Source organism: Geotrypetes seraphini, chromosome 1 (assembly GCF_902459505.1).
Source record: "Geotrypetes seraphini chromosome 1, aGeoSer1.1, whole genome shotgun sequence".
Taxonomy (NCBI): domain Eukaryota; kingdom Metazoa; phylum Chordata; class Amphibia; order Gymnophiona; family Dermophiidae; genus Geotrypetes; species Geotrypetes seraphini.
This window is the reverse complement of record NC_047084.1, coordinates 505,171,404-505,197,799: the sequence shown is the minus strand read 5'-3', so window position 1 is coordinate 505,197,799 and position 26,396 is coordinate 505,171,404. Positions and strand designations below refer to the sequence as shown.

General features: G+C 41.8%; 1 protein-coding gene across 1 annotated transcript in view; it reads right to left on the bottom strand.

Annotated features, from left to right (window-relative positions):
* Positions 1-4,639: 4,639 nt before the first annotated feature.
* The window catches only part of SLC28A3 (solute carrier family 28 member 3), a 108,275-nt gene continuing 86,518 nt past the window's right edge, over positions 4,640-26,396 (bottom strand). Inside the window, exons 13-17 of the mRNA XM_033957342.1 lie at positions 24,152-24,349; positions 17,525-17,606; positions 16,013-16,111; positions 9,515-9,641; positions 4,640-6,268 (exon numbers count right to left, since the gene is read on the bottom strand). Coding sequence (XP_033813233.1) covers positions 6,139-6,268; positions 9,515-9,641; positions 16,013-16,111; positions 17,525-17,606; positions 24,152-24,349 — 636 coding nt within the window. The 3' untranslated portion in view covers positions 4,640-6,138. The remainder of the gene's footprint in view (positions 6,269-9,514; positions 9,642-16,012; positions 16,112-17,524; positions 17,607-24,151; positions 24,350-26,396) is intronic.

The following is a 26,396-nucleotide window of genomic DNA, read 5'->3' as shown; positions in this document are numbered from 1 at the left end:
AGGAATTTGGGTAGGAATTTCACTTCTAGGGAATGGAGGGCTATTTGCGATGAAGTGAGTAGGGCACCTACTTGTGCCTTAGTACAGGAAAATGCATATAAAGTCCTTACATGATGGTATTACACACCTGTGCAATTACATATCATGTATCCGACAGCTTCCGATAGGTGCTGGCGTTGTCAGCAGGGTTTGGGCACATTTTTACATATTTGGTGGGATTGCCTGGTACTGCAGCCATTTTGGAGAATGGTAGTAGGGGACTTATCTGGCTTGTTGGGAGTAAGGGTGGGAAACACATCAGTGAGCTGTTTAATGCTCTATAATGCTAAATATTCTAAGTGGCAAACTAAGATATTGTGTTGGGGTTTAGCAGCTGCTAAATGTTTAATTGCCAGAGCTTGGAAGACTGCTGGGTCACCCAGTCGGGAGGCCTGGTGTTCGATATTACAACAATTTGGACACATGGAAGAGAGGATAGCTCGTCATAGAGGTTATTATGTTTACTCAGTGGGAACCTGGACATTCATTTCTGATAAATTGGCTTCTTTATAAATGGGCTGCCTATAGTCTCCTTGCTGTATGGAACTTTAGGAAGGGAGAAGGATGGTGGTTTCATAGGAGTTCACATGTGGGGTAGGGTGGGGAGGGAATGATTTCATTGTACAGCTCCCTGTTTAGCGGGCTAGTCCGAAGATTCTGGGTATGTCTGCTTGATGAGTTTATTTTGTGTTTCTTTTTCTTATACATTTTAGTTTTATTTCTTGCTGGGGATATTGTATGATTTTGTATGTTGTGTTGAGTAGTGGATCTGCAGTTGTCTCATTTTCTTTTTTGTATAACTTGGAAAATTCAATAAATATCTTAAATATAAAAAAAAAAAAGAATGGCATCAAAAAGTTGACCTCTGCTCTCTTCAGAGACCAGACACAAGCAAACATCTCATGAAGTTATCAAAACATTGGTGACTGGATTGTTATCATAATGATATAAAAAAAACCATCAACAACATCATCTGACCTGATTTCATATTATCTGTCAAGACAATAACAACTCACATTGATCTTTGTTGAAATGTCACGCACTTATTACAACTCAGCTGTTCTCCAAGGGCAGACTTGTCATATCATGAAGGTCATAAGTCAAGCTCTGTTATTGTTTTCCTTTAGGTAACAAATAGGTTGCCTAATTGTGAGCCATAGGGAGTCATGTGTGTTTTAATTGAACTTGAATAATTCTGTACAGCATTTTAAAGAACTGATATTTTACTTCTGTGATTTTCTAAATGTTTCACGCTACTGTTTGGGTTTGTCTTTGCACATTACACCAGTAAATAATTCTTTGTTCATGTATATACATTTGCCTGTGATTTCTTTGAGCTAAATGCTTTATAGTAGAGGCCGAACAAATTTTGGTTTCTGTTTTGGTTACGGTACTAAAACTGGGCCAAAATAGTTTATCTGCCCAGTTGGCCTTGACCATGGTTTGGCTGAAACTGACCATCTACTTTCAGTGGAAGCTGAAAAGTAGTGCTTTGCCCTATTTGTCTCCTTCCTTCCCCTTCCCCACTGAACAGGAGTTGCTAGCAATCTAGGGGTGTTGTCAGGGCAAGAGTGATTGCCAGTCATTCCTGTCTGTGCTGGCTCTGCTCTCAAAATGGCTGCCATGACCTCTAGTGGAAATCTTGAGAGACTGCTGCCATAGGTCATGGGACTTATTTTGAGAGTAGAGCTGACATGGGCAAGAATGACTGAGGATTACTCCTGCCCTACCTATACCACAAGGGATTGTAAGGTACTCTGGGAGTAGGGGGAGCTACTCTTTGGGGGGGGGGGTTGTGTGTGTATGTATACAATTGCAAGAAATGCTGTTATGATCTTGCATAGTAGTTTATTTAATATAGTGCACCACATAAAATGGCGCGTGGTCTTTGTCATAAGGCGTATGGGGACAGACTTAAAGACCTCAAAATGTACAGGTATATTTTGGAGGAAAGGTAGGAGAGGGGAAATAAGATAGAGATGTTTAAATACCTATGTGATGTAAATGTGCATGAGTCGAGTCTTTCATTTGAAAGGAAGCTCCGGAATGAGAGGGCATAGGATGAAGTTAAGAGGTGATAGGCTCAGGAGTAAACTAAGGGAATACATTTTTACAGCAAGGGAGATATGACATTTATGAGATTTTTTTTCCAGTCTGGTTGACATTAGTGCCCCCCCCCCATCAAACAGTGCTCTTTGCTATAGACCAAAATGAATGATAATACCTGTACGCGTTTTACTCTGAATTTTATTCCCCAAGACCGTGACCATTTCTCAAGCTTTATTAGATAAGTCATCATTTTGCTGTTTCTTTGGTCTGTACAAGATATTGTGCTCCTTTTAATAAGGTGCATTAGGGCCTTAACGCGCAGAATAGCGTGCGCTAAATTGCCACGCGCGCTAGACCTTAACGCCAGCATTGAGCTGGCGTTATTCTAGAGGTGTACTGCGGTAATTTTAGCGCGCGCTAAAAACGCTAGCGCACCTTAGTAAAAGGAGCCCATTGTATTTGTATCGCCTGCAATATCACTTAGAAAAGTAATGGACAGAACTAGACTGAGGCATAGCACTGATTTCCTGAGCTTGAACTTTATCAAGAGCATATGTTGCTGTATTTCACCTCCTTTGCTTACTATTATTTGTAAATTCTTGCCTCTTTTATTTTTTCTGATATGCCTCTTTCCCATCTTGTTCTCCTTTTTTCCAATTTCTTCCCTGATTGGTAATTTTCCCAATTTGCTGGAGACACACATTCTGCAGTCTGATCAAACTAAATTTACAAAGTAAATTGCAGCAGGGAAAGTTTAAAAGCAAGAAAATTGCAAGCATCTCTAAAATAGTGGATGTCTACAAAATTGCAGAATTCATTTTTTTTATGGGTGTAATTTTTCCAATATATTGAACTTAAAGAAGACACAAAGATAAAGCTGCCTGGTTTTCAATTTGTGGCTTCATTTCTTTAAAGCAAGGAAACTAACATACTGTTGCACTTATTCTTTAACAGGTCACCTAAGGTTTGGCACTAATTGTACATGTGAGTTAATAAATATTGATTACATGCACTCAGTTGTATTCCACAATAGGGCATCAGTACAATACTGAGAGTGTGGCGCAGTGGTTAAAGCTACAGCCTCAACACCCTGGGGTTGTAGGTTCAAATCCCATGCTGCTCCTTGTGACCCTGGGCAAGTCACTTAATCCCCCATTGCCCCAGGTACATTAGATAGATTGTGAGCCCACCAGGACAGACGGAGAAATGCTTCAGCACCAGATTAAACTCATGTAATCTAATCTAATCTAAGCCTTGGCTTTATATACCGAGTCATCATTCTAAGAAAGCTCGACTCGATTTACAATAATTAGCTTAACAAATAAAAACCATAAAAAATAAGACTAAATTTGGGGAAATTAATTTTCAACGTGTTTTGCAAATAAAGTAGTTTTTAGAGATTTGCTAAAAAATTGAAGTGAGCCGGAACTCCTTAAAAGAAATGGAAGATCATTCCCAAAGTTCTGAGCTCTCCTGGGAGAACGGTATAGAAAATTGAATAAATAAATAAATACAAGTGGATCGATTTTTCATTGCATCAAAAATTATAAAGACTAGGGGACACTCGATGAAGTTACAGGGAAATACTTTAAAAAACAATAGAAGGAAATTTATTTTCACTCGGAATAGTTAAGCTCTGGAACGCATTGCCAGAGGTTGTGGAAAGAGCAGATAGTGTAGCTGATTTTAAGAAAGGTTTGGACAAGTTCCTGGAGGAAAAGTTCATAGTTTGTTATTGAGAGAGACATGGGGAAGCCACTGCTTGCCCTGGATTGGTAGCATGAAATGATGCTACTCTTTGGGTTTTTGCCAGGTAAGAGGGACCTGGATTAGCCACCGTGATGGACCATTGGTCTGACCCAGTAAGGCTATTCTTATGTTCTTATGGATGGGGCATGGATAAGCCCAATATTTACATATGTAACTTACAGAATACTACAAGCTAGACCTTAAATGCCACATTTAGGTGCATACATTTATGCCTGCTATCGACATGGACTAAGTGGACATGCCTAAATGTTGATGTGTAAATGTCATAGAAAAGAAAAGGGATTCAGAGTATAAACCACAAAGAAACACAAAGAAATCACAAAGGGCCGAATTCTGTAATGGGCGCCTAATACAGATAGATGCCTAAAGTCAATTACACTTAGTCGCCCATTACAGAATCATACATTTTGGGGCTGTTTTGATCATATCTTTCTGTATCTGTCCTCCCTGAACTGGCTAGAGCTTAGTATGGCTCTGTTACCATCGTAGGACTCATTTGTCCATGTCTCCGTGATATCAGCATTAATTTATTAGAGCTGCCTCTACCGTGAAGAATTTCAGGTCAGGGATTTCATCATGCAAAACTGAATTCTCAAAAGCTTTTATATACAATTTCTATTCAATATCAACCGCAGTAGATCATCTTTGCTTATAGCTTTCCAAATAGCTCCCATTCCCATTAAGCTCAACAATATGTTGGGGGTAGCAGCCCAGATGGCAAAATAGTTCTGTAATGCCAGAACTGGACATAAGGACTATTTTATCTTAATAAGAAATATTCTAGAAGGAGCCTATTCTCTTCATGGAGATGAGTTTATATAATAAAAACAGAAAGAAATATGGGAAGAGATTTGTTAGCAATAACTAATTAATGACACAAAGCTAAGTAAAAATTGCACTTCATTTTGTACGTAGAATCAATAAATTATAAAAGACAATTGAACAATTAAACATATCTGAAGCAATTATTTTTGCAGGAAACTAAGGGCTCCTTTTACTAAGCTGCGCTAGCGGTTTTAGCGCGTGCTAGATGCTAATGCCACCATTGAGCTGGCGTTAATTTTTACATTTAGCGCACCTTAGTAAAAGGAGCCCAAAGAGTGAACCCCATTCACTAACAAGGTATGCACAAAAGGTTAGAGTCAAGCAATAAATAAAAAAAGGACAGAGGCGTCGCAGGAAAACAGAAAATAGAAAAAGTAATGCTTCAGAACTGTAGAAAGTAAAGAGACAATAAAGAGTACGGAAGATCAAAGCAGGATATTGAGAAGCAGCAGGACTGAAGGTAAGAGAAAAAAAAAGAAATGTGGTATTGTAAATTGGAGAGAAAACATTGGCCCTGATAAAGGAATATTTTAAGTAGAAGACAGATGAGAAGAGCAAAGTCATGAGAAAATGAATTGGAACAGTAAACTGATGATATGAGATACACGTGTTTAAACAAAATATATACTATTAGTACAAAAATTCATTACTATTACAAAAGTACTTTAAACTGCCGTGAAAATGTTGATGAAGTGCAGTAAACATGTAGAGGGAAGAGACGGTAACCATCTATCAGGTAGATAGAGTACGATGGTCACAAGAAAATATGATTTGGGGGCTCTTTCAACAGATGACCATCAAGGAAAATGTGGCTTCTACCACTCTCGATTTGTTTGCCTGATGATGGCATGGAACTGTCAGCAATTACGAAATGATAAAGTACATGCGACAGCGTGAAAATTGCTGTAGTTTGAGGTAGCTCATGAAATATGGAATAAATGTGATACTTGGGAGCACTGGCCTGGATTTTAATTAGGCACTTCTGTCTGCTTTTCTCATTCATATTTCAATGCTGCTGCTCAGTGGTTCTGTCCATGAAGGGAAACTAATCTGTGAATCAAAACCCAACACGTCACCTTCAGGGCAGATGAATATGGTCTTGTTTTGTGGGGGTTTTTAAAAATCTTTAAATTTTTTAAATTAGTTTTTGAAAATAAATATACAATCATACAATAACAACAAGGGGGGAGGGCTGGGGGGGGCGTGGGATGGAATGTGGTCATGAGAATTATCTCTGGTGTCTGGGGGTGATGGAGTCTGGGGGGACTTGTACTGTATATTGTTGCTTTATTTTGACAATCTTTGATTGCTGTTTATTGCATAGTTTTTGTTTTTTCTTCTCTTTGTTGTCTTTGTTCTTGTCTTTGTTTTTTTCATTTTCTTTCAAGAATCCAACAGGATGGAGATTAATCTGAGCTGTACAGTTAGTCTGTGCTTCATAATTATAGTTATCTATCATAAGGTTGATGGAGGGAACCAACTGCAGTTAAATGAGGGGGAATCCAACAACTGGCAGCAGCCTGTCAGTGAGTGCTCAGTGTAGTTTTCTGTCAGGATGAAATTCTCTGGACTGCTTACAGTTGTGCTGGAGAAAGAACAGAGAGATAAGACTTGCTTTTTAAATATTTGTTTCAGTTGAACATTCTTAATTATTTCATTGTGTTCCACCATGGAGCAATATAAAAACACTATAATATTCTTTGTCTTATTTGTCATCCCTTTTCTAATAATTCCTAGCACCTTGTTTGCTTTTTTGGCTACTGCCTCACATTGTGCAAAAGGTTTCAGCGTATTGTCTGCAGTGATACCTAGATCTTTTTCTTGGGCGCGGACCTCTAAGGTAGATCCTAGCATCTGGTATCTATGATTTGGATTATTCTTTCCAATGTGCATCACTTTGCATTTGTCCACATTTAATTTCATCTGCCATTTGGACACCCAGTCTTCCAATTCTTGCACATGGAAGACTGGGCCCAAAATTCAGCAGAGGCCCGCATAAGATAGGGGCCCAATATTCTAACTACATTTCATTTGCATTCAAGCTACCCCTTTTCCCCTCTCGTTTTATCCTTCCTTCCTCTCCTCATTTTATTTTTATTTATACAATGTAACTTAAAAACCTCCCCTTCCCTTTTCTTCCCTTTTGTCTCATACCCTTCTTAATCAAGTCTTTGTATCGACCTTTTCCCCCTATTTTTGTTTTATTGTAAACCGACCAGATACTTGTGATGGTCTGTATATCAAAATTTTAATAAACTTGAAATTTGAAACTTTAACTACCAGGGAAAATTGGGAGCTCATTAGCTCTACTCCAAAGCAGTTTCAATAGCAAATCTCAGTAGAGTCTCCCTTGGTGACACTTGTAGGGTTGCTACAAGAGTCTTCTCCACATACATTTGCTAAACATTATTGTCTGGACAGTCCTGCCCAAAATACAACTTTGAACAGGCTGTGTTATAAAATCTTTTTTTTACGTGCTAATATCTTATAATATTTCAACATACATCTCATCTCCACTCATCCATATTCAGGTTGCTAACAATAATATCTCACAGCACAGTGGCCCTTAGTTTGGGATTTGCTATGGAGCATGTCTACACCCCCCCTGCTTCTCTGCAGAGAAAGTGAAGCCACTTATCTGTAACAGGAGTTCTCTGTAGACAGCAGGGGAGGGGAATTTTGGCAGCCTATGAACCCCTCCACAGGCTGAGAGAAATTAAAAAGATTTATCTGAACAAAGGGAGAGAGCTCTGGTACACACAAAACCTCAGTGTGGCAGCACCATGAAGTGTGTCTACAGAGAATTTCTATTACAGGTAAGCAGTCTGGCTTTCTAGATTTATGTGAACCATGAGCTGGCTTAGCTAGGCAGACTAGATAGGCCATATGGTCTTTATCTGCTTTCATTTGTCTCTGTTTTTCATTTTTCTATGAAGGGGAGCTATGCTGCTAAGAGTAGATGATTTATTCTTACAGTAGTAACTCTTTAATGAGAGATGCCAGAGGTTGCTACAAGCGATATGATGAGTTACCTAGGGAGGAAAATTCTATAAGAGGTGCTGAAAGTTTTGTGCTTAACTCATTTAGTAAATTGGCTTCAATAATGAACTTTAACAAGGATTATTGATGGGTTTTGGTGAGCTCATACTTTCCACCACAAGTGTACGTCTCTGCAGTCCACTGCCTTGCCCATCAGGCTATGCCAGAGACCTGCTTGCAGCTCTACTAGGATTGGCAGCTGTCATAGATACAGATATGTATTATTTCATGCAGATATTTGGGGGCTGGGAGGGGATCAGTTACCACTGGGAGAGTGTGTGGGGGCCATATTTTTATCTCTCCAGTGGTCATCTGGTCAGTTTGGGTACCTTTTTGGCCCTTATTTGTTTTAAAAACAGGTCTAGCCCAAAATATCTAAATTGTGCTCTGGACGTTTTATAAAATGTTTATCGCTGTAAAATGTCCAACGCCTGCTGTAATCCTGCCCAAAACACGCTTCTGACACCCCCCCCCCCTTAAGATTTAGATACACTAGAGACAAAACAACCAGAAAGATGTCTAATCTAATCTAATCTAAACCTTAAGTTTATATCACCTCCATGAGAATGGAGCTAGAAAGTCAAAAATCCCCCTTTGGATATTTTGACTAGTAAAATGTCCAAGTGCCTGTTTATGCCATCTTTTGGATGTCTATCTATCTATCTATTTATTTATTTATTTATTTTTTTCATATTCTTTATTCATTTTTGAAGTCAAATACATAGTGCAAATAGATTAACAATCAAGTAATATAACATACTGCACTCTATTCCAACAAATAATATACAGCTATTTAACACTGCCCTAACCCTCCCCCCACCTCACCTGGATGTGTAAAGCAATCTTTCAAGAATCAAAGGGAAATACTGTTAATAATTAACATTTAAGTCTTACAATATTTTGTTAACGGGCCCCAAATTTCCTTGAATTTGCTATGGTGTCCCAGCTGTAAAGAATTAATATTTTCAAACTTATAAATCTGGCATAAGGATTCCCACCAAAAACTATAATTTAAGTTATCCCAACTCTTCCAGTTTTTTTTAAATGAGCCCCAATGCCACCTGGAAAAAGCATAAGTAAGTTAACAAAATGACAACTATAAAAAAAAGATTTGGGGAATTTCCAAGGTTTTGTTGTAGTATTAACTATCTGTGTCTTCATAGAATAGGAGTCTTTCTTGTTCTTGTAGCTTTTTTTTTTTGATTTTGGCAGGCTTTTTGTTTCACTTTACTATATGCAGACCAGATATTAAATTTTGCTGGTTGTGTATGCTTTAAGGCAGGGGTGTCAAAGTCCCTCCTCGAGGGCCGCAATCCAGTCAGGTTTACAGGATTTCCCCAATGAATATGCATGAGATCTATTTGCATGCACTACTTTCATTGTATGCTAATAGATCTCATGCAAATTCATTGGGGAAATCCTGAAAACCCGACTGGATTGCGGCCCTCGAGGAGGGACTTTGACTCCCCTGCTTTAAGGCCTTGAATGGTTTATTACCTAGTTACCTTCTCGATCACTTCGAATTTGCCAATAGGAAATGTTTGCGTGAACTTTGATTCTTTGACTTTTCATCTTTCAAAGAATGTATTTATAAATGATTTTTTAGACAACTTTTATCGTATCAGGCTGGAATGTGGGACAAACAAACTGGTAATCTTATGACAATTTCCATTTTTTTAATCAGAAAACACCTAAAAACATTATTGTTTGGCAAATATTTTAAATACCGAGAGGTAGCTACGGTATATAAGCATTTTGTTATGTTATGAAACATTTATTAATGGAAACATACCTGTTAAACAAGTGCAGGCAGCACTCAACAATTTCTGTAGAATTTTCAGGCAAACTTGAGTTGGCTCTGAATGAAGATACTAATAAAGTATTGCATGAAACATCTGGAACGGGCGGGGATAATATTCCTAGAAATTAAACACAAAAGTGAGAAAAGACTAAACACCACCTACTGTTTTACTTGTGCCATCACCAAAATTGTCCTTTGTAGGGTAAATCAGTCAACATGGCATTCCAGTTCCAGAATAATCTTCAAGTTTCAAGTTTTATTAGGATTTTATATACCGCCTATCAAGGTTATCTAAGCGGTTTTACAATCAGGTACTCAAGCATTTTCCCTATCTGTCCCTGTGGGCTCACAATTTATCTAATGTACCTGGGGCTATGGAGGACTGGAACTACAATAAGCAAGGAGAAAGAAAACATGTAAGGAAAAAGAAAACACGCAAAAAATTCAATACCAAACATGATCATATTCATAACTGCAAAACTTCTATCTTGTTTTTTTCCCGATAATGGATGTGCTCTGAGGGCCAGATTCTATAAATGGTGCCTAGGTTGGCCTGGCCAAGTTCTCATTCTTCTCTTCTCTATCTATTTTTCTACTAGCTGCACACCGGGTACCACTCCTACACACCAAGGGACTTCAGATACACGTCAGGCAAATTCCAGCGCGCCAACTTTAGTCACAAGGAAGGAATAATGGAAGCAGCAGAAGGTCAGCGAAGCTTTCCAGTATACTGCATCGACTGTCACATGTATGTCTACCTCCCTTCCGGGAGGCAGGCCTACATATGCAGTCGATGTCAGGAACTGGCTAGCCTCAAGAAGGAGGTCGGGAGACTGCAGATCAAAGTACAGGAGCTAGAGGGACTCCGCTCCATAGAGGAACCAGAGGAATTTGAACCAACTGAGGACATCACCAGAGAAAACCACTTCAATGAACAGGTCAAAGAGCTCGAAAGATTCATCGAGGAGGCCTGCAGGATGGTAGAGACACAGGATCACCCGCTCTTCAGAAGGGAACAAACGGATGGAGGACAGGACCCGCCAGGACCCACCAGGACCCACCAGGACCCACCAGGAGCCGAGGGAGAGGAACCTTGCGGAGGAACCAACCAGGAGAAGGAAGGACTGGAGGACCCAATCATCACCGACACAGACCTGAGACCTAGGAGGAAGCTGAGGAGAGGTAAATCTGCTATCGTGGTGGGAGACTCAATCCTGAGAGAGGTGGACAGTCACATAGCAGGAGGCAGAGCGGATCGCCTAGTGACATGTCTCCCAGGGGCAAGGACAAAGGACATCTCCGACAAAATCGAGAGAATCATGGAGGGAGCTGAGACAGAGGACACAGCAGTGATAATCCATGTCGGAACAAATGACGTCAGCAGAAGGAATTTCAACATGACTACACTGACCGAACAGTTTAAGATCCTGGGGAGGAAGCTGAAGCTGAGGACAGGGAAGATAGCCTTTTCAGAGATCCTGCCAGTACCTAGGGCAGATGCGAGGAGGCAGACCGAGCTGCAAGCAACAAATGGATGGCTGAGGCGATGGTGTGACGAGGAGGGCTTCCTCTTTGTACGGAACTGGTCAACCTTCCTGGGGAAAAACAAGCTCTACAGGAGAGATGGTCTGCATTTGAGCACGGCTGGGACGAGGATGCTGGCACGTAACATCCAGACCTGCATAGACATGACTTTAAACTGATAACAAGGGGAAAGCCGATAGTCGATCTGACCTCGACACATCGGACCACAGTATCGAGCAAAGATACTGAGACAGGAACTGGCAACAATGGACTAGAGACAAAATGGACACCACATGGACACAAACCCAAAGATGCAGCACAGGGAACCGAGGGGCATTTAGAGCTAAAGAGCAAAACAAGGAGGAAACAGCCGGAACCAGAGGGCTATCAAAGAACAAAGAAGCGGGCAGAGGACGAAATAGACACACCGCAGGAGACAACACGCGAGGAGACCAGCAGGAGCAACAAATCAAGAGTAGATCCAAAAGAAAAGGTAACAAACTGGGACTTAAATTGCCTATATACAAATGCTAGAAGCCTAAGAACTAAAATGGGGGAGCTAGAAGTTATAGCCAGAAATAAGGACATAGACATAATAGGAATCACAGAAACATGGTGGACAGAGGACAACAAATGGGATGTGGCCCTGCCAGGGTACAAACTCTACAGGAAGGACAGGGCACACAAGAAGGGGGGAGGAATAGCACTGTATATAAAGGACTCCATTGCTTCATCCAGAATTGAAACAACAATAAGGGCAGACAGTCTGGAGTCACTATGGGTTAAGCTGACAGGAGGGGAAGGAGCTGACATCAAATTGGGACTGTACTATCGCCCACCAGGACAACCAGAAACAAACGACCTGGACCTGGAGGCCGAACTGAGACAGGTGTGCAAAAGTGAAAAAGTGGTGGTTATGGGGGACTTCAACTATCCGGGAATAGACTGGGACATTGGGCACTCAAACTGCACGAGAGAAACTAAATTCCTAGAGGCAATAAGGGACTGTTACATGGAGCAGCTGGTCATGGAACCAACGAGAGGGGATGCCACTCTAGACCTAATCCTCAACGGGCTAGAGGGACCCGCAAAGGAAGTGGTGGTACTAGCACCGTTAGGGAATAGCGATCACAACATGATCCAGTACAAATTAAACATGGGAACAACCAAGGTGAAAAGAACCACAACGACAGCACTCAACTTCAGAAAAGGAAACTACAAGGACATGAGGAAAATGGTAGGAAAAAAGCTCAGCAACAGCTCAGGGAAGGTGAACACCGTAAAGGAAGCCTGGACACTGCTTAAATGCACAGTACTCGAGGCACAAGACCTGTACGTCCCAAAGTTTAGGAAAGGGTGCAAAAAAAATCAAACTAAAAACCCAGCATGGATAACAACTGCAGTTAAAAAGGCTATAAGCGACAAGAAATCATCCTTCAAGAAATGGAAAAAGGAACCAACAAGGGAAAACCAGGAAGAGCACAAAAGACACCAGAAAGAATGTCATCGAGAGGTCAGGAAAGCAAAGAGAGAATATGAGGAAAGACTGGCAGGAGAAGCAAGAAACTTCAAACCCTTCTTCAGGTATGTGAAAGGGAGACAACCAGCCAGAGAGGAAGTGGGACCACTGGATGACGGAGACAGGAAAGGAGCGATACAGGAGGAAAAAGAGATAGCTGACAGGTTAAACAAATTCTTCTCGTCAGTCTTCACCAGAGAGGACACAACCAATATTCCGGAACCCGAGGAGATTATAAACGGAGAACAAGATGAAAGGTTGGTAAAACTAGAGGTGAGCAAAGAGGATGTCCTCAGACAGATAGACAGACTAAAGAGCGACAAATCACCAGGCCCGGACGGCATCCACCCAAGGGTACTAAAAGAACTGAGAAACGAAATAGCAGAGACACTTCGCCAAATATGTAACCTCTCCCTAAAAACAGGGGAGATCCCAGAGGACTGGAAAATAGCAAATGTCACGCCCATCTTTAAGAAGGGATCAAGGGGTAACCCGGGAAACTACAGGCCTGTGAGCTTGACCTCGGTTCCAGGGAAGATGATGGAAGCAATGGTAAAGGACACAATATGCGAATACATAGAAAACCATGGACAACTGAAGGCGAGCCAACATGGCTTCTGCAAGGGAAGGTCATGCCTCACGAACTTGCTGTACTTCTTTGAGGGAATAAACAGCCAGATGGATAAGGGGGAATCCATAGACATCATTTACCTTGACTTCCAAAAAGCCTTCGACAAGGTACCTCATGAACGGCTACTTAAAAAGCTGTGGTACCACGGGGTGCAAGGGGATATCTACCGATGGATCAAACACTGGTTGGCTGGCAGGAAGCAGAGGGTTGGAGTAAAAGGCCAATACTCTGACTGGCAATGGGTCACGAGCGGAGTTCCACAGGGGTCAGTGCTGGGACCTCTACTGTTCAACATATTTATTAATGATCTGGAGGCAGGGACAAAATGTGAGGTTATCAAATTTGCTGATGACACCAAACTCTGCAGCAGGGTTAGAAACACGGAAGACTGTGAAGACCTGCAAAGGGACCTAACGAAACTGGAAGACTGGGCAAAAAAGTGGCAAATGAGTTTTAACGTAGAAAAATGCAAGGTCATGCATGTAGGGAAAAAGAACCCGATGTTCAGCTACAAAATGGGGGGAACACTGCTAGGGGTGAGTAACCTTGAAAGGGACCTGGGGGTGATGGTCGACACATCACTGAAACCATCGGCGCAATGTGCGACAGCCTCAAAGAAAGCAAACAGAATGCTGGGCATCATCAAAAAAGGTATTACAACCAGGACGAAGGAAGTCATCATGCCGCTGTATCGCGCAATGGTGCGCCCGCACCTGGAGTACTGTGTTCAATACTGGTCACCGTACCTCAAGAAGGACATGGCGATACTCGAGGGAGTGCAGAGGAGGGCGACTAAACTAATAAATGGTATGGAAAATTTTTCATACGCTGACAGGTTAAAAATGCTGGGGCTGTTCTCCCTGGAGAAGAGGAGACTTAGAGGGGACATGATAGAAACCTTCAAAATCCTTAAGGGCATAGAGAAAGTGAATAAGGACAGATTTTTCAAACTGTGGGGAGCCACAAGCACTAGGGGTCACTCAGAGAAACTGAAAGGGGACAGGTTTAAAACAAATGCTAGGAAGTTCTTTTTTTACCCAGAGGGTGGTGGACACATGGAACGCGCTTCCAGAGAATGTGATAGGCCAGAACTCTGTACAGGGGTTCAAGGAGGGTTTGGATAGGTTCCTGGAGGATAAGGAGATAGAGGGGTACAGATATAACTAGAGGTAGTTTATAGAAATAGGCAGAAACCACTTCACAGGTCACGGACCTGATGGGCCGCCGCGGGAGCGGACCGCTGGGCGAGATGGACCTCGGTCTGACCCAGTGGAGGCAACTTCTTATGTTCTTATGTTCTTATCTCATTAAAAAATAAAAACACGTGGAACTTGGAGTAATGCCTACTGATACCTAAGTTGAGATGCCTACCTCAAAAGTGGGCATGGTTAGACATCGCTAGGTGTCTGTAATAGGTGCCAATAAATATGGGCAGGAAAACCCTGGCCTAATATACCAGCACCTATCATTAGGATGCCTAGTGACACTTAAGTTGAGTTAGGTGCCTAATGGTTGATTGACAACTGTCCTGAGCTAGACATCATTTATAGAATCAGCCTCTGTGTCTATTTTTTTAAACCCTTATAAAAAAAAAAATATCCAAATGAAAAATGCACTGATGTAGGAGGGGCCAGCATTTTTACTAGATTGGCCACACAGACATCCCAGCAGAGCAGCTAGGCACCTCTGGAGGCACTGCAGTGAACTTCACATAAAAGATCCCAGGTACACACCTTATCATCACCTCCTTATATTGTATGGTGAGCCCTCCAAAATCCACCAATTACCTACTGGACTCAACTATACACCACAACAATAGCCCATATCCCTATAGGTGTCACCTACGTGTGGTACGTCCCATCCTCGCTATGCCAGTGACTGCCTTTATCCTGCCCATGTTCTGCCCCTGTGTGTTGCACCTCTCAAATATGTACTATATAAGTTGAATAGGTGCTGGCAGAATAGTACCTAGGCACCAAGCTGGACTTACATGGGTATGGGAACACACATGAATGTAAATGCTAGTATTCTTTTATTTAAAAAAAAAAAAATTTATATTTCAACAAGTTATACTCAAACAATTTCACTTCTGAAGAAAGCTAAAAATTTAATGCTAAAAGAAATTAAGAAAAAGTACTCAATGAACACCTTCTCAAAAACAAAGAGAAAAAAGTATATCGTTGTACTAGGAGATCCAATAAAAAGGGAGGATTTTAATATCAGAAAAGAAAAATAGAAACAGTTCCTAGATAAGTGCCAGTTTTCAGACTCCACCTTAGCACCATCCACCTAATGTGTGTGTGTGTTTGGGGTGTGTGGGGTGTATGTGTCAGTGCTGATATTCACTGGGCATCAGCAACTTAATTACTATCTTCTCTGCTTAAATCACTTTGAATATCAATCCCTATGTAGATAAATTAAGCCAGGAAATTTGTGTGTACTAAATAGATGTAAATGTGTGCACTCGTAAGTGCACTGTACTTTTCACAGGGTAATTTCCAAAGGAAAAGCATATGCCCTGGGGTGTCCCTGCTTTCTTGAGCCTCCTTAACCTAGTTGCTGTTCTGGCTCTTCCCCCCCCCTCACTCTCCCCTTGGGTGGGACTATGGATCTTAAGGTGGTTCTGACATTGTGAGGGACTATCCTTAAGGGGAAGAGTAGCGTCGACTCCCTCACAACCTGATTGGATGAAAGAGTGAATGAAATATGTGAATGAGCTGTGCTAAGTAGAACATGGTTTTGCTCAATCCACAAACTGCCATATGAAAACAACTAAGAAATTCTCTGTGGGTTAAAGTAAGAAAGCCTCCCTTACCTGCAATGCAAGCAGTCATGAAGCAGGCCACCGTACCAGCAATCAACGCCCTGAAGGCACTGCGAGCAATGTCATTTTTTCTACTTGGAGCCATTGATGCTGTGGAGACATACAGAGTAAAACATGGTCATGAAAGAATGCTGTGAAAATAAGCTACAGCATAGAGCAGTGGTTCCCAAACCTGTCCTGGTGGACCCCCAGCCAGTCAGGTTTTCAAGATATCCCTAATGAATATGCATGAGAGAGATTTGCATATAATGGAAGTGACAGGTATGCAAATCTCTCTCATGCATATTCATTAGGGATATCTTGAAAACCTGTCTGGCTGGGGCAGTGCCGCTTCGGGGGGGATGCATCAAATGTCTGCCAGCCGCTGGAGAACCCCGCAGTGCCACTTCAGAGGGATGCCTCCTCCATCTGCCGGCCAGCCCTCCATGTCGGATGCCCCCCACATGCTGGAGAGCCCCCATCCGAGCCCATGCAGCCGAGCGCCACCCCACCCGCATGCCGCGCTGACACGCACAACGCCGATGATTGACGCTGTGTGTGTCACATGCAACGCGCAGGCGGGACGGCACCCGGCCGCGCAGGCCCAGACAGAGGCCCTCCAACCTGCGGAAGGCACCCGACGTGGAAGGCTGGCCGGAAGACGGAAGAGGAATCCCCTGAAGCGGCGCTTCCTGGGCTGTAAGTGATCGTTTATCAGGGCAGTGCTCAGTTTGCGAGTCAAAAGTTTGCTGAATGCTTTGCTCGTCTTGCAAAACACTCGCAAACCGGGTTACTCGCAAACCGAGATTCCACTGTATACTGTTTCTTATCTCCAGTGTTTTACACACATTACACTGACTAAATTATTGTTGATATTAATCTTCATGTGTTTATAGCTGAGTCATTTCAGGAGATAACTCTGACAGCTTTTCAGTCCTCTTGCACATGGCATAATTTTGCATAGCCTAAATATCATTTGCATTGTGCCTTACTGGTTTGCCATTTGATAAAAGTCAAGTGCACTTTCACATTTCAGCTTTACCAGATGTGTGTTTCTGCTTACTGGACCTTCTACTAATCAAATATGTCCGTGCTATCTTTTCAATATTGATATTTCTGGAAATTAAGGGCTCCTTTTATCAAGGTGCGGTAGGCGGTTGAACGCGCGGAATACCGCACGTTCAACCGCCTGCCGCGCTAGTCGCCAACACCTCCATTGACGAGGCGTTAGTTTTTTGGCGTGCCGCAGGGGTTAGCGCGTGATGAAATGTCCGACGCGCTAACCCCCGTAGTGCACCTTGATAAAAGGAGCCCTAAATGATTTAAATATGTTATGATCAATATGTAATAGAATCTCTCTCTCTGTCTCCCTAGTTAGATTTTAAGTCTGGAATTCTAAATATGTCATTATCTCCAATCTCAGGAGAATGCTTTTTACAACCTTCAAATAAATGGCACATCACAAATCACATTGTTTAAGCAAATGATTAGACATCAATCATGAGAAATAGATATATTTCATACTTAGGCCTCCTATTACTATTCCTAGAGAGCCAAAGTTTGCGAATCCACAGAGAGCATAGGTGGCAATGGTCTCTGAACGGACCTAATGGAAGCAAATTAGAAACAAATTAATTATTTTAGTGCACATTCATCAGAAACACTATTTTTCAGACCTGACAACACCTACTGCATGATTCTGAATGTCACTTTTTTTTACCCTTTCAAATGTTCCATTCTTACAACATTCCAAGTATTTCCCTGCAGTTTCATCGAGTGTCCCCTAGTCTTTGCAATTTTTGACAGAGTGAAAAATCGATCCACTTGTAGCCATTCTACTTCACTCAGGATTTTGTAGATTTCAAACATATCTCCCCTCACATTTATTATACATATGAAAGGAAATTTAACATATAAAATTAACTCACAGGGTACACATGTAAAAGTATTTTACGCATAGTGAGAAAACAGTACACAATGTGCATTTTGACATGTTCTTGGGTGAGCTTTGTGTGGAACATGGGCAAAGTTGCCAAGTGCAATAATATAAAATATGCAAGGGTGGGCATTTAGAGCATTATTAATTCAACTAATTTGTTACAATTTTAACTACAATGACATTTTTTTAAACTCTGACCAGAATTTTTAACTTCCCTCTGCTATCCAGCATTGCTTTCTTTCCCCTTGCCTATCTTGTGGTCCATTATCTCTTCTCCTACCTTCCTGTCTTTACATTTAACAGGCCTGGCTCTTCACAGGGTCGCTGGCAGAGGTAGCAATTTCCACATGCTGTTTGTGGCTGACTCAGAAGCGTTCCCCCTGAGGTGTCCTGCTCCTTCCCGACACAACTTTCTATATTGGCTTTGCATGCAGTGATTAAGTGCAATTAATCACGATTGAAAATTTTAGTTTTTGACCAACTGTAAAAATATGCATAACTAGTCATTAAGCCCATTACATTAAAGGGTGCTAGAATATATGTCTTTCTGTCTCTCTCCCTCCCACTGTTTCTTTCTCTCCCTGGCCTCCTTTCTCTGTCTTTCTGTCCCTTTCCCTGCCCCTGTTTCTTTCTTCCTTTCTTTCTATCTCCCTCCCACCTGCTGTCTGTCTGTCATTCTTTCCCTGCATTTCCCTGTGTAGATGCAACAGCATTTATCTCCCCTTCCAGGTCCCTGTGCAGCAGTAGCAGCATTTTCCCTCACCCCCCAACCCTACTCTTACCACAATGTGGCCTGCTCCTTTTGGCCCCTCCCCCTTCCCTTCCCGCAGTCTAGCCTGTTCCAAGGGCCCCCCCCTTCCCTTATTGTGTTCCCTGCAGGCAGGCCCAGCTTCTCCCTGCACGTTATCTTTTTTTTCATTCTGTTGCCCTCCCTCGCGTGGCTGCCTTCCTGGTCCCAATGAGCAGCTCGCAGCTGGAGTCTTTTTTATTGGCGCTTCCCTGCCCACCCCGTGGTCTGGCCTGCTCCAGACTAGTGCCGCGTCAGCTCCTCTCGATCCCCTCCAGCGTCGGAAGCCTTCTCCGACGCTGGTGCGGCTCATGAGAGGAGCCGACTCTGCGATCTTGTGGAGAGCAGGGAGTCCAGCGCTGGCGGCCAGTCCTGCTGGCGAGTGTAGGTAGGTGCTGGGAAGCAGTAAGGCTGGGGACTCGCGCATGCGCACTCCTGCGGCCACGGACCTACATCTCATGGATCAGGCAAAATGGAACACATAAGTAGGAGTGCGCATGCACGGCTAGGGTTTTATTATATAGGATTATGGAGATGACATACCTGTACTTATCTTTAGCAAGATAAATGCAAAATCTCTCAAAAATAAATTTTCAAATATATTAAATGGGCTACTATTGATGAAATAATAATTATTTTTAAATATACTGGAATATGAATTTGTGGAAGAATTGATATGAAAATCAGAGGGCTAATGACGATTTGGTGATAATCCGAAGTTACTAAGAATGGATTGTGTTATGAGTGTATACTGGTCTGCATGTATACTAGTCATATATGAATTATATATGAGTGTATACTAGTCCGCCCCAGTGTATGTTAAGAAAGTACATTTCTGCAAGGGGGCATATACATGGGCACAGCAGCAAGAGGCTTGAGTGTGTCTGCAACTTAAGCACGCAACTTATATATACTATGATAGGTCCTACTTGCACACTCTAATTCAGTGGTCTCAAACTCGCGGCCCGCCAGGTACTGTTTTGAGGCCCTAGGTATGTTTATCATAATCACAAAAGTAAAATAAAAGTTTCTTGATCATATGTCTCTTCAGCAATAAATTACAATATTATTATTAAGACTTAGCCAAAAGGAAAGATTTATAAACTATAAAGAGTTTTACCTCATGCAAAATTGTCATTTCTTTAATAAGATATTAACTATTTTTTTCTGAGGCCCTCCAAGAACCTACAAATCCAAAACGTGGCCCTGCAAAGGGTTTGAGTTTGAGACCACTGCTCTAATTCAATGTGGTGCTTTGTTTAATTTTCTGGCTCCAGCCCTCATCTTCTCCCCTTTTCTGCTATTCTGTGATAAAATGAACTGAATGCATAGTTCCATGTAGCTTTAAATCTCGGGGTCAAATGCTCAAGCTTTAGCAGTGAGCATTTCGGTCATCACCGGCGGCATTTTTCCTGGATATTCAAAGCCGGGACTTGTGAGGGCTTAGGCTTTGAGTATCTAGTATTCATCACTTAAGCAGCCACGAGTTATCATATAAAGGGTCCCTTTTACAAAGCTGCCGTAGTGAGTACTGGCATGGCAAATGCGGCACAGCCCATAGGAATTGAATGGGCTGCATTGCGTTTGCGGCACAGGAATCACTAACATAGTTTTGTAAAAGGGGCCCACCAATAGAAAATATATCTATGTGGCTCCCATGTATGCTGTAAACCTGGTTGCTTAAGTACTGAATATCGGCACTTAAGTGGTCAAGTGCTGATGTCCCCCAAACGCCCCCATAATAGCTGACTGTGTTCAACACTTACCGCAATATTCAGCAGCACCAGAGACCACACTTTCATAAAGATATGAACAGGATGAAAGTTGGTCCAGAGGAAGGCTAGTAAAATGGTCAGTGATATTCGTCATAAGACTTATAGGGACAAGCTTAAAGATCTCAATATGTATAACTTTGAAGGAAAGGCGGGAGAGGGGAGATATGATAGAGACATTTAAATACCTTTGTAGCATAAATAGGCCTGAGGTCATTCTCTTTCAATTGATAGGAAACTCCAGGGTGAGAGGGTACGGGGTGAAGTTAAGAGGTGATAGGCTCAGGTGTAATCTAAGGAAATACTTTTTTACAGAAAGGGCGGTAGATGTATGGAATATGCTCCCGGTAGAGGTGGTGGAGACCAAAGACTGTGTCGGAATTCAAGAAAGCATGGGAGAGGCACATGGGATCTCATAGGGAGAGGAGGAGAGAGTGGATGCTGCAGATGGGCAGACTGGATGGGCCATTTGGTCTTTATCCACCGTCATGTTTCTGTCTTTCTGTTTCTAAGTGCTGCTGAATAGTAGCCCCAAGCAAGCAATTTAGCTAGTCAGTGGCCAGCTAAACTGCTTTGAATATTGGGCAGCTCATTTATTATTTTAAAACTGGGATTTTAGAACTTGTCCATAGTGATTGAGAAAAGTCTACACTGAGCCACCATCATATTTGTTTGTTGAAGAGCAAGTAGAAATAAGTTGGGCAAAGACATTATTTTGAGCAGTTGTTCTACATTTTAGAGCACATTCGTTTAGATTTCATTGGATTTGGAAGAACAGTTCATTTTTCTCTCTTATTACAATTTGAAATGATGTCAACCAGTGTATTAAAAACCAAGAGTTACAGGTGCAAACACTTAGAAAATAAAGGATTAGTTCTATCTGATTTGTGTTTTTCAGGTCTTCTCGTTGCTTTAAAAACAGATGTAGGATATACCTGATAAATATTATGCCATCTCACATAAAAAGATCTCTTTTTGGCTAATAGGTTACTTTTATGTTAATTTTTGAGGTCTTTAAAAATAACTGTAATGTTGATTTGTGAGCAATTTTGCATTCTGAAAATAGTTTGTTTGCCATCACTGGGCCAGAATAATGAGAGAAAGGTACTATATTCCATTCTAAGCTCAGAAACTGTGCTTGAAAGGTACTGTAAGAAGCTCACTAATACTGTATATACACTGGTTAAAATCAGATGGTGCACAGAAACACGTTTCCTGGAGACCCCTTTAGTCCTTTCACAAAACAATCAAAACAGAGAAAGGTTTATCGTAAGAGAAAAGAACAAGAAATTCAGCTAACACTGGCCAACACTCATTTTGGTGCTTCATTTGCTAGACCTGTTTCTGGGTATATTTGACCTGCTGATTAAAAAAAAAAAATAAAAAATGGCACTAGTTTTCTCCATTCAGCTCTAGTTTTTGAGATACAGAACATATGCCATACCACTCTTCACTCTGCTCACCCATTAAAAAATCAGATATTTTAATGTAGTGTTATGATACAAACTTTCCAGTCATTCGACACACAAGAAGCTCCCTTTTTAAGACTTCTGAGAGTGGGATCTGCCAGGATAATCCTGCATAAGATTTCAACAACAGTCTGCCATCATGTGTGCATCCCATCTTCCTTGGTATCAGGCTTCCATTATTTTTATGTCTTGGTGAAAGTTTTCACCATGCTCTTTGCTTAAGTCACCAAGGTTCTCTGGAAAGCGATTTAAGTGACTGAGCAGACAATGGACTTTAACTCCCATGTTACAGCCAAGTCTGTTGAAATGAAAGAGCATATCCTCTACTAATTGTCTGCCTTTTTCACAACAAAAACAAATGAAGACTAGGCACATGATTTGATTTCATTCATTGATGCTATGAAATGTGGGTCATTTATAAGTTGTCTGATCTGTGGACTATTGAAAATTCCTGCCTTCAGTTTTTCCGTGGTAAGTCCAGGCAGTGGTGTAGTAAGGAGGGGGCGGTCTGCCCCGGGCACCATCTTGGTAAGGGCACAGGCACCCATCCTCTTCATTGCCCCATCCCACTCCTTCTCCCCCCCCCCCCACTGCCATCTGTGCATGTCACTTCCCTTCCCTCGTACCTCCCCAACCCCCAAGTGCTGTCACGCAAGCGTTGGCTCTTTTTCTAATGTCACTTCCTGGACCCGTGGCTAGGAAGTGATGTCAGAGGAAGAGCCAACGCTGGCACAACGGCAGCTTGAGGGTTGTTGCTCGCACCAGGAATGTTAACAGAGATACGGGGGAAGAGAAGTGGCTTGCAGCAGGTGGGGGCATGGAAGAAGTGTGTGACGGTTGTGGGGCAGAGAAGAGGGCGGGGGATGGGCGCCACCGCTCTGGGCATCTCTCACCATCGCTACGCTACTGAATCCAGGTAACTTATGCGCTATATATTCAGTGAATGAATCGTCTTTATTCAAAAAGACAAAAAGTGGAGCCAAGTCCTGGACTTGCAGGAGTTAAAAATATCAACATTTATTGGTATGAATTTAAAATATACATAGTACAATGTCATAGAATATATAATATAAAAACATATTATTTCAAAACATGAAAAAAGTGCTATACTGTATATGTGAAAGATGGACCCTATACAGTCCATGTTTCGGCAATGAATTGCTTTCCTCAGGGGTCCTTAGCAAAGGTGCATAGCAGCCGATATTGAGCAGTCAGAAGATTTGTAGAATAGTACATCCGATGATGCACCTGGCTGTATTTCTTCAAGCTTAGTGTGCTAAGGACCCCTGAGGAAGGCAATTCATTGCCGAAACACAGACCATGTAGGGTCCGTCTTTCACATATATAGCACTTTTCTCATGTTTTGAAATTGTTTGCATCAGTTAGATTTTTATAATACATTTTTATATTATATATTCCATGACATTGTATTATGTATATTTTTAATTCACACCAATAAACAATATTTTTAACTCCTGCAAGTTCAGGACTTGGTTCCACTTTTTGGGCTCCTTTTATCAAACCGCGCTAGCGGGGTTAACACATGTGACTTTCCATCATGCGTTAACCCCCGCTCTGGCCTAAAAACTACCACCTGCTCAAGAGGAGGCAATAGCGGCTATAGCGGCCGGTGGTTTAGCGTGCGGTATTACACGCGTTAAACTGCAAGCGCGCCTTTGTAAAAGGAGCCCTTTGTCTTTTCGATTATTGTCCTTTGTGGCACCAAGGCCCTTTACTGTGAGGAGTTGGACCACCTCCTCCAGTGTTGACCACCCCACAGTTTTTTGTCTTTTTGTCTTTATTCAAAGCCTTTACAAATTGTTTCATCAGGCCTCACCATATATGTAGTGGTGGTAGTATGATTCTATCTCATGCTACCAAAGGCTCATTGATTACAGTTTGTCCTCCAACCTCCATATATTGCCTCGGAGGCCAATCTTTTTTTGCCCAACGTTCATGTTTGGCTCTACTATCCCAAAGGCATAAAAAACAAGGATACTTTGTGTAGCCACCATATCTAAGAAACTAGAGCTTATGCGGTCTATCCATTGCAATTTTCTGAATCAGCACCCAAAATAACCCCAGGAACAGGCCAAAAACCTAAGGCGCCAAGGAAAACACTTTGTTTGTGTTGGCTGGTGTAATAGTACAAATATTTTTCATTAAAGAAATGCTGTTACTCACAGACATGTACTGCTTTATGCCATCAATGAATTCAGGTCCCATGTGTTTCCTTTTAGAGATCATCTTTGCAAGTTCCTCATAAGCAACAAATTCATTGAAGAAGGTTTTGTAGCCAATGAGCTTTCCGACAATAAAGCTGTCTTGCCAGTCTACCCCCATCATAAATGAAAATGGCATAAAGACATAGGAGCAAATTACCTGCAACATCAACAAAGTTTGTTTAACCGGAAGATTTGCAATGCACATAGGCCAGTGCTGTACCACTGCCCAACTTAATTAGCTTAACTGATTTTAATCATTACAGTAATTGACCACGTCGTTTTAAAATCAATTATTTTCTCATTTAAAAAATGGAGGCCCCCTCCAGCAATGGCACCGTTCTTTTGACCACAGAGACATCTAAGAACATCTAAGGTCACAGGTTAACGCTGGAAGTGACATTAGGCACCTCTAGGCGCCTCCATAGTCACGATTCGTGTCTAAAATAGACACCAGAAATGTAGGCCTTTAAAACCGTGGCCTACATTTCCGGCATCTATCTTTGCCATGGTCGCAATTCTCAAAACAGTGCCCGCTGTACGACTGACACACAATCAGCGCCGTTGTTTTAGGCGGCTGCCGCAAATGGCACCATTTTGGGAACCTGGGCCATAAGGTCCCTTTTACTAAAGGGTGTTAAACCCTAACATGTACTTACCCCCCCCCCCCCCAATTCTATATATGGTGCTTATAGGTTGCTCATGGAAATCAATTATTTAACAAGTCAATCAATGCTGGTAATTGGCATTAATTATAAGTTACGCGCAAAACTTCATAGGCGCATTCTATAAAGTGCTGCATGTCACGTCTCGTGCGCAAATCTCAAAACTGAGCAAGACCAGGAGAGGAGCATGGACAGATCGTAGCTGTTCCTAAAAGATAGGCACACTGTAATAGAATATGCCCGAGCCACACACAACTTAGGTGCAGGTATTTAGGCCTAGTTGTCCTTGGCCTAAATGGATGTGCCTACATTTTATGCCACATACAGTTGCTAAGAATGATTTCTATAGAGTGCAAACCTTTGATAGAACCGTGCTAAGCGCTGTACCGACTGATGCTGAGTTTTTTGGTGCTACATATTGTCACAGGGCTGCCCCTGTGAGCAGTAAGGAATCCTTGCCAGAACAGGACTCTAATATTAAAAACAATATAATTATTTCCAAGACTGCTAGCATGATACCCAGAGCAGCTCCTAAGAATATTCAGAGGCAAAGTATTTCTTCATTAAAGCCTCCACAAACAATGCCCAAGAAGCCAAAGACTGGTTTAGCTTTTCCCAAACTTGCTGGGAGTAGTCAGCAAGAGAAACTACATTTCCCAGTAGCACAGGGGCTGGTGAGGGGGAAAAGCAGGGTGGGAACACAAGCCATTCTTAATGTGCCTGAGACTGGTTTAAACCAGATTAGCAGGCACCAGAAGGCAGATTCCACCTGTAGTGAGAAGTAATCAGCTCACTGCAGGGAAAGAAAAGGCAGTTACAGCAACCCAGAGCTGCACTGCAATTGGAAGGGAGCAGACTACAGCCACTGAAAGCCAAAAAGCAGCAATCCCCTTTATGGCAGAAAACTCAGGTAAAAGCTCTTAACGAAGAGGCTATGGATAGTTTTGATTCATCATCTGTAAATGAAATTGAAATGCAGTGGCGTACCTAGGGTATGTGGCACCCGGGGCCCATCATTTTTTGACACCCCCCACCTACCCCCAATGTAAAAAATATTTTTTGTAATAACCATGAAACGGTATAAATGGTCAGAATAGAAACAGGGAGTGAAAATATTCTTTTATTGAACCTCATATATGTAACCATTATTGCAAACATAACATGACATAAATTATATCTGAATTGTCATGACATGAGAAGTACATATGGAGTAGTTGCAGGTGATGCTTGGGACAGTTCTGATTGTGTTAGTTCGGTTTTATGTGTTTTTTGAATAGAAGGGTTTTTATTTCTTTTTTGAAGGTTTTGTAGTCTGTGATTGAGGTCAATAGGTTGTAGAATTGGGGGTTGAGTGTTGCAGCTCAAATGGCTAGGAGGTTGTCGATCAGTTTTTTTCTTTTGACATTTTTGGTCGGAGGGTATGTGAATGGTGTGCGGTCTAATACCATTTCTGGCAGGATACACATTTCAAATCTGACATATGTAATCACAAAACAGAAAATAAAATTAGTTTTTCTACCTTTTGTTGTCTGGTTATTTTTC